Source organism: Protobothrops mucrosquamatus, unplaced genomic scaffold, assembly GCF_001527695.2.
Source record: "Protobothrops mucrosquamatus isolate PMUCROS unplaced genomic scaffold, P.Mucros_1.0 scaffold6, whole genome shotgun sequence".
Classification (NCBI taxonomy): Eukaryota; Metazoa; Chordata; class Lepidosauria; order Squamata; family Viperidae; genus Protobothrops; species Protobothrops mucrosquamatus.
The window spans coordinates 5,941,527-5,950,452 of record NW_015386393.1 but is presented as its reverse complement, the minus strand read 5'-3'; the positions used below and the strand labels follow the sequence as shown (position 1 = coordinate 5,950,452).

At 43.1% G+C, this 8,926-nt stretch overlaps 1 protein-coding gene across 1 annotated transcript in view; it reads right to left on the bottom strand.

The window, feature by feature from the left end:
* LOC107282300 (nuclear receptor ROR-beta-like) overlaps positions 1 to 8,926 on the bottom strand; it is a 27,205-nt gene that overhangs the window by 6,798 nt on the left and 11,481 nt on the right. The window contains exons 5-7 of the mRNA XM_015810072.2: positions 4,692 to 4,813; positions 3,104 to 3,236; positions 2,048 to 2,155 (exon numbers count right to left, since the gene is read on the bottom strand). Coding sequence (XP_015665558.2) covers positions 2,048 to 2,155; positions 3,104 to 3,236; positions 4,692 to 4,813 — 363 coding nt within the window. The remainder of the gene's footprint in view (positions 1 to 2,047; positions 2,156 to 3,103; positions 3,237 to 4,691; positions 4,814 to 8,926) is intronic.

The window sequence follows — 8,926 nt, the reverse complement described above, 5'->3', positions numbered from 1 at the left end:
AGTGAGGAATAGTAGTTAGTCCTAGCCACTCTCATCGCCACTAGGTAGGATCTAACATGTATCCTTACCTGTGTTCGAGCGGGTTCGGTTCGGCTGGCCCTCCAACAGCTCTCTAGGCGTCTTTTCCGGCGTTTCATCTCTCTCAGCTCCCCGGTAAACCAGGGAGCCAGTCGAGATCTAGGCCGGGTCAGAGGCCGCAGAGGCACGACTCGGTCCAATGCAGCGGCGGCAGTTGTCTCCCAAGCCGCCGCCTGATTTTCCGCCGAGTCATGGAACATTTAATACTATGTTAAAGGACTAAGCTAGTTGTATATTAAACTTTTTTCAAGTTTATTTATTTTAAACACTGGAGCTAGAATTATAACCGATGACAGACTGATTCTCCATGCAGCTAACCAATGCCTGTTTCAAAACTGTTGGGGGACTATCAATACACCTTCAGATAGAAAATTCCAAAACTTCTAAAAGCGTTATGTTCCAATATCTGAGGGGTTGCCACAAAAAAGAGGGAGTCAAACTATTCTCCTAAGCACCTGAAGGCAGGAAAAGAAGCAATGGATGGAAATTAATCAAGGAGAGAAGCAACCTAGAACTAAGGAGAAATTTCCTGACAGATAGAACAATTAATCAGTGGAACAACCTGCCTCCAGAAGTTGTGAATGCTCCAACACTGGAAGCTTTTAAGAAGAGATTGGATAACCATTTGTCTGAAATGGTATAGGGTTTTCTGCCTGAGCAGGGGGTTGGACTAGAAGACCTCCAAGGTCCCCTCCAACTCTGTCCTATTCTATTCTATTCTATTCTATTCTATTCTATTCTATTCTATTCTATTCTATTCTATTCCGTTTCCGTTTCCGTTTCTGTTTCTATTCTATTCTATTCTATTCTATTCTATTCTATTCTATTCTATTCTATTCTATTCTATTCTATTCTATTCTATGCAAAAGAGAGGAGTCTTTTCCCATCCTGGATCTCCCAACATTCACCTTTATTAAACGCATCCAGTGGATTTTATTGTCTTGAGAAGGGGAGGAAAACTTCTCCCATTTATTTCCTCAATCCATAATTTTATTTCCCTCTCCACTTGCCTCCATGCATAATTTTACGGTGGTCCAATTTATCCGCCTGTTCTCTTCATTAAAAAAATCCCCAAATGTTGCAATATTTCTTCCAATTGCTTGAAAGAAATAGTTGCTTTGATTCTACATCCTTTGCAATTCAATTCTATTGGGTACATTATTTTATGTACTTAAACATGCATGCACACATATATGGTGAGAAAGAGCATACAGCAATCAGAAAGTTATAAAAGGTGCTCATTCATTGTGTGTGTGTGTGTGTGTGTATATCCTGGTTGTTGAATAAAACCATAAACATCAAAAAGTGAAGGTTAACACAAAATGCTAAACCAGGGGTCTTCAAACTTGGCCCTTTTATGACGTGGACTTCAACCCCCAGAATTCCTCCATCAGCGTGCCTGGCTGAGGAATTCTGTGAGTTGAAGTCCACAAGTCATAAAAGGGCCAAGTTTGAAGACCCCTGTGCTAAACCATGCAAAAACTAACTGGTTAACCTAGCCAACCTTAACATGTTCTGCAAATGTAACCACTGGGTCTTTAATCTGGGTGTCTGCAGGGAGGGGCGGTCAAAAACATCAATATGGTAGCCACAACTGTACAATCAAGGCTGTACTCTTGTTTATGTGCGTCACACACACATCAAAAACAGATGGGTTTCAATTGCACAGCTGCCGTATTGACTGTTTTCATGCCTCCTGTGGACATCCTGTGGTGTGTGAGCACAGCCAATATATTATATATAGTGTAATTACCTTTTAGATTTGTGTAAACATAATAATTCATATATCCATGAATTTCTCTTCTCCCCCCCCTCAAATTTCCACCCTTCTTAATGGCAAACCTAATTCCTCTCATTTTAGCCAGAAAGAGGTTAGGATCACGAAACATGATCACACCAAGATGGCCACCAACCAACTCAGAATGTCTCATTTGCATCTTCAGAAGGGCAACCCCCTCTGCTTTCTTACCGAGTGACTTAAACATCGGCATCCCACCATATTTTCCTGCAAAAAGTACGGTGTTGTTCAATGGGTTGAAGGCCCGCGTCATTCGGATGAGGAGAATCTCCAGACAACCTGACGAAGGCCAAGGGTAGCAAAAAAAAGAAGGAAGAACGGAAGGAAGGGAGGGGGGAGGAAAGAAGGATATTTCCATAGTTGCAAGAAGAACAATAAGGAAAAAGGAAGGTTGGGGGAAGTAGAGGAAAAGGAAATCCACCCACATGTACAATTCCATGTTATTAATTGGCAATAATGGTACATGTAATTAAAAATGTGGAAAGGTGAAAAATTAAAAGCCAGAAGAAAGGAGTGGATGGAGCAGAAGAAGATAAAGCCAAAAAATGGGAGAAAAGGAGAAGGAGGTGGTTAGAGGTATCTTGGACCATTAGCTACTTCAAGCGATGAAATACCGGCAGTAAGCTGCATGGGGCAAAGGTGTCTCCACCCCCCATTTCTGCCCCCTTTCCTTGATAATTTGAACCCCCAGCCTACCCAGTAATGAGATGCTTCCAAGGTTTTATCAAAAACATCTATCAAGATGGCATTGATTTGTCCAATCTCATGAGTCCTTGGAGAAGGAACAGAACAGAAGCTTCCTTCTACAAGTGATCTGATCTACTTCTCCTTCTCCTCAAAGAGCAAGCTTTCACTCAATGGGCATGACCCCATCTTGACTTTTTTGATGCCCCACAAAATGACCATTTACACTCCACCCCCAGTTTCTTCCATTTCTTGAACAACATCCAAATTAGGGTTTCCAACCTTGGCAACTTTTAAGACGTGTGAACTTCCAACTCCCAGAATTCCCCAGCCAGCATGTCTTCCCCAGCCAGCATGTTGCCAAAGTTGGGAAGTCCACACATCTTAAAGTTGCCAAGGTTGGGAAACCCTGATCTAAACAAACCCTAACCCCAACATCCAAACCAGGGTTTCCAACCTTGGCAATTCTGGAAGTCCATGCATCTTAAAGTTGCCAAAGTTGGAAAGCCCTGATCTAAACAAACCTAACCTCGACTCTCTTACCTGCTTTGAGAAGAATGATTTGGTCATTCTGGCATAGCTCCATGAAGCCATCAATGCGCTTGGCAAACTCCACGATGTACTGGATGGCATTGGAAATCTGGACGGCACACTCTTGCCACATTACCTCGCAGTTCTGCAGGGCAGCAGATGGAGAAATGTCCATTAACATGAACAGTATTGAATGCCTGATGATACGTAAGTGATTATACGCACATGGTCCTCATTCATATTCCTTCTGGGCCCCAAAGCTGAGATAAACCTCCATCCTGGCACCAGCCTAGCATTGGGGCAGGTAATGGCCAGATCAGAGATCTAGTAGTGCTTTCCATTAGAAAATGGAATGTACTATCAGCATGTATGGGGGGAGAGCATAAAAAAAGTCAAAGAGGTGGCCACCACCACATGACTAAAGCCCTGTCCTTTACTTATGCATGTGATGCACAGAAAAGGGGCAGGACGTCCATTGCACAGCTGTGACCACCATTCTGACTTTTTTGCCCACTCAAAAATGCCTTCAGAATAAGCCCTTCTCCATGGAAGCATCCTGATTTGCCAGAAGGAGGAGCCTGAGGGAGGTTGGTGATCTGCAACCCTCCAAGAAGCTGGCTGAAGGACCCCCCCCCCACCTCCTTTCTGGCTCTATGGCTCTTTTGGTGGCTGAGTAATGTTTTGCAACCTTGACCATCCCCAGGAGTGTGGACTTTAAATGCCAGAATTTCACAGGCAGCATGGCTACCGATGAGAATTCTGGGAGTTGAAGTCCACGTATCTGGAAGTCCCCAAGGGTGGAGAGCATTGGCATTAACACCTCCTTGGCCACTGAGACCTTTTTTTTTTTGGGCAGTGGGAACGTTGACTTGTTGATAGACCTTCCCATTTGTAATAAAAAAAACCCTATTGATTTATTAAATTTATAAGACAAAATAATTATCCTAGTTTTGACTCTCTAGGTCTTTCCAATCTCTTCTGCTTGCGATAATATTGCTGTTGCTCCTTCTCTAAAATACTGTATCTATCATTCAGAAAGGCAATATCATCATACTTTCATTGAGTATGGTAGAAAAGCATATTTTTTGGGGGGGGGGAGCAGGAAGAAGAACTCAGTCACATACTCTCTTGTATATCCCATACAGTTGTTAAATGACAGCTCAATAGAAGCTCCATGTCTAGAAGCAGTATACCTTGCTATGGACAATCCACTAGGTATGTTTTCTCCAACCTGGTTTTGTGACACTTCTGCTGTGAGTTCCACTAGCACAAGAGTGGGCAACTATGGCCCCTTTATGACCTGTGGATTTCAACTCCCAGAATTCCTGAGCTGGTTGTAAAAATACCATAGTTTAGGGGTAGGCAACCTTGGCTCTTTTATGACTCGTGGACTTCAACTCCCAGAATTCCTGAGCCAGCCTGGCTCAGCTTGGAAACCTCTCCCTTTCCCCTCAGCATGGCTGGCTCAGGAATTCTGGGAGTTGAAGTCCACGAGTCATAAAAGAGCCAAGGTTGCCTACCCCTGCCTTAGTTGCTCACTCCTGCACTAGTAGCTCAGATTAAGAGGGATTCCTAATCTAATCTTGCAGGAGACACTTACCGTGTTCTGCATGGTCCTTATCTCCTCCTGAGAGTAGAGTGTCCAGGCAAACCGCTGTAGCTCCTCGCTGGTGTATTGCAACGTCTCAAGGTGTGATTTTACCACATTCTGGGCTAGGCGCTCTGGCAATGCAACAGGCAAAGACTCTTAAGCACTGACCTCTGTTGCCAAACTAGAAAATTATTTGGCAGATCTGACTGTCTCACATGGGTCATACATAAATCACAGTGCTGTTAGACACTTGTTTGAGAAAAACCAACCTCCTGGATCTTGCTTCTTTGTCTTTGCATTAGCGGATTCACAGATTCATATTGATTCATTCATTGTTCGGGGATTCTTTTATGAATGGATTTAGCTAAGTATCTCAGCCAACCCAAAAGAATTATCTTAGAACTGAATATGAAATAAAAAATATAAATATAAAGCCAATTTGGTCTAGGGCAGGGGTCTTCAAACTTGGCCCTTTTATGACTTGTGGACTTCAACTCCCAGAATTCCTCAGCCAGGCATGCTGGCTGAGGAATTCTGGGAGTTGAAGTCCACAAGTCATAAAAGGGCCAAGTTTGAAGACCCCTGGTCTAGTGGTTAAGGCACCAGACTAGAAAGCGGGAGACTTTGAGTTCAAGACTCGCCTTAGCTATGAAAGCCAGCTGGATAACTTTGAGCCAGTCAACCTGTCTCAGCCCAACTCACCTCACAGGGTAGTTGTGGGGAAAACAGGAAGAGGAAGATGTCTTGGATATGTATGCCACCTTGAATTTTTTTATAAAAATAATAAAGGCAGGATACAAATAAATAAACCCTTGCAAATGTGCTCTAAGGTCTGAATTGCTGTACAAAAATTAGCATGCACCGTTAGGAGTCAGAAAGTCAGAAAGCAACAATTTTACTTGGTTTGAAATCCAACATCTATACAGCACAACCCATCTCAATATGTCATAAACTCAGGAGCACATAATATTTGGCACCTCTCCGTGCCAACTATCGAATATGGGGAAGGCAGAGAAGGAAGGGGTGGGGGATGGGGGCAAGAACGATCCCACTAATCACTGTATGATAATTGATTACAGTTACATGACTGAGTAATTGAGTACAGTTAGATACTGAAATCAAAAGAGGAGCTGATGTTAAACACCAAAGCAAGATAAATGGATTAAGCAGAAGTCAAGGAGAACATAAGGTCAGTTATTAGCATTATCTATTCTAATTAGCTCTAGCTCCAACATGTTTCACAAGTGTCTTTCCCATCAGCTATAGCTGGTGGAAGATCGAGGGGATTATATTCAAGATCTCTGCTCCCCAAGCCTTTGTTCTACCGCTTAAATCAGGCATCGAGCATCTTTTGGGGATGGTACATTGGCCTTCTCAGATTCAGAGGAGGTGAGGCTTGATCCAGAAGATCTGGTAGGCGATCAACTTTAGCAGTTAGGAGAGAGGTGACTGGCAAGATGCTAAAACAGTGTTTCTCAAGCTTGGCAACTTGAAGATGTGTGGACTTCAACTCCCAGAATTCCCCAGCCAGCATGGTTGGCTGGGGAATTCTGGGAATTGAAGTCCACACATCTTCAAGTTGCCAAGATTTCTCCAACTCTGTTCTGAATGATCACCCAGCTGGAGGGCACATTGGAAACTCTGAAGTGCTTAGCAAAGATACCAACTTTAAAAGGATTTAGAGCTGACTTTAGGAAAGCCATTAAGGAGGGATTTGGAGAAGACATCACCCAGTCCAGAGATAGAAATGAGTGTGAGAAAGAAAGTTAAAAATAACTCTGCTTGATTGCCTTTGGTATAAGATGGGACAGAGAGGAACTTAGATACAACAATGAAGTTGCATTCTGGAATCCCAGCTTATCTGTTTCTTCACTTGGCCTATCTCCAAGGCCTGATCCCCACGCTGCACCTGTGACCAGCCTTCCTTCCTTCCTTCCTTCCTTCCTTCCTTCCTTCCTTCCTTCCTTCCTTCCTTCCTTCCTTCCTTCCTTCCTTGACTTGTATGCTGCCCATCTCATCTAGATGTTAGATATTACAACACCCACTGGCAGTTGTTATCTTCATTGTAAGAACCAGCTGCACCAACTTCAACTCTGTGTTCCTGCATTTGTTATTCCTGTTTGCATCCTGAGCCTCAGCAATTTCACCCTGGACCAGCTGATCAATCTTCTGGACAACTGAACTTCTGAATTATTGGGGACTATAATTACCCATGCTCTGTTTTGGGGTTTAGACATCACTCTTTCAGACAAGACCACAATCTCCTTGTAAATGTTGCAGGAATGTGCGTACAGTTGCACCCACCAACTCTCTCCCTGTTGGGTGTACGGATAGTCCTTGCTTAACGACCGGCTGCTTAGAGACGGTTTGAAGTTACAATGGACTTCACCAGAGTTACCTATGACCAGAGTTGCAATGGTCCTGCCCCCCCCCCCAGTCCTGCGATTGCATTACAGGCGCTTGGCAACTCGCTCACCTTTGTGGCCAGTTGCAGTGTTGCAGTCACGTGACTATGATTTTTGGCAGGTTTTGCTGATTTCCAGTATTTTCTGCCAGTTTCTGGCACAAAGCACCCATTGAGTACAATGGGTTTGTTTAACAGCCACAGTGTTAACAACCACCAGATTTGTTTGCTTATGAGAGTGTTTGCTTAACAACTGCCACAAAAGGATCCTAAAATCAGGCGGGGTCATGTGGTGACTTGCTTAACAACCACCATGACCTATGACTGTAATTCCAGGTTCACTTATGGTTAATAATAATAATAATAATAATAATAATAATAATAATAATAATAAAGTTGGAAGGGAACTTGGAGGTCATCTAGTCCAACCCCCTGCTCAGGCAGAAAACACTATACCATTTCAGACAAATGGCTGTCCAGTCTCTTCTTAAAAACTTCCAGTGTTGGAGCATTCACCGCTTCTGGAGGCAGGTTGTTCCACTGGTTAATTGTTCTAACTGTCAGGAAGTTTCTCCTTAGTTCTAGGTTGCTTCTCTCCTTGATTAGTTTCCATCCGTTGCTTCTTGTCCTGCCCTCAGGTGCCTTGGAAAATAGCTTGACTCCCTCTTCTTTGTGGCAGCCCCTGAGATATTGGAACTCTGCTATCATGTCTCCCCTCGTCCTTCTCTTCGTTAAACTAGACATACCCAATTCCAGCAGCCTTTTCTTATATGCTTTGGCCTCCAGTCCCCTGATCATCTTTGTTGCTCTTCTCTGTACTCTAGAGTCTCAACATCTGTTTTACATCGTGGTGACCAAAACTGGATGCAGTATTCCAAGTGTGGTCTTACTAAGGCATTGTAAAGTGGTATTAATACTTCACGTGATCTTGATTCTATCCCTCTGTTAATGCAGTCTAGCATTGTGTTGGCTTTTTTGGCAGCTGCAGCACACTGCTGGCTCATATTTAAGTGATTGTCCACTAGGACTCCGAGGTCCCTCTCACAGTTACTACTATTGAGCAAGGTACCCCCTGTACTATACCTGTACATTTGACATTAAGGGCTGTCTGTAATTGGTTGCTACGCTCGAGTAAACAGCTTGCATCCAGTTCAATGTATATGCAATCGACCTAAAATCGGGGAATTCAGGGATTATATTTCTAATTCTTGGGTGATCTGGCCATAGTGAGCAAGTCAATGAAGTAAGGTGGTTAACTTAGGAAATATTCTGTGGCTGTTTTGTTTTTAAACGGTTTGCTCTGCTTGGTAGCATAAACAATGGTTTTTAGATATAGTTGGTCTTCAACTAACAATAGTTCATTTAATGATCATTCAAAGTTACAATGGCACTGAAAAAAGTGAGTAATGGCCATTTTTCTCACTTATGACCACTGCAACATCCCCATGGTCACGTGATCAAAATCCCGACCCTTGGCAACTGACTCACATTTACGACGGTTGCAATGTCCTGGGTCATGTGATTGCCTTTTGCAACTTCTGACAAGCAAACTCAATGGGGAAGCCAGAGTCACTTAACAACCGTATTACTAATTTAAAGTGATTCACTTAACAACTATGGCAAGAAAGGTCGTACCATGGGGCAAAACTCATTTAAGAAATGTCTCACTTAGCAACAGAAATGTGGGGCTCAATTGTGGCCGTAACTTGAGGACAACGTGTATTTTCCACCTCAAAAATCCAAGGAAATTGAACCACTGATTTTAGCAAATATAGTCAGAAAGAGCTCTGGAGTTTGCAAAAAAAAAAAAAAAAAAAAAAAGGTATGGGATTGTTTCCAG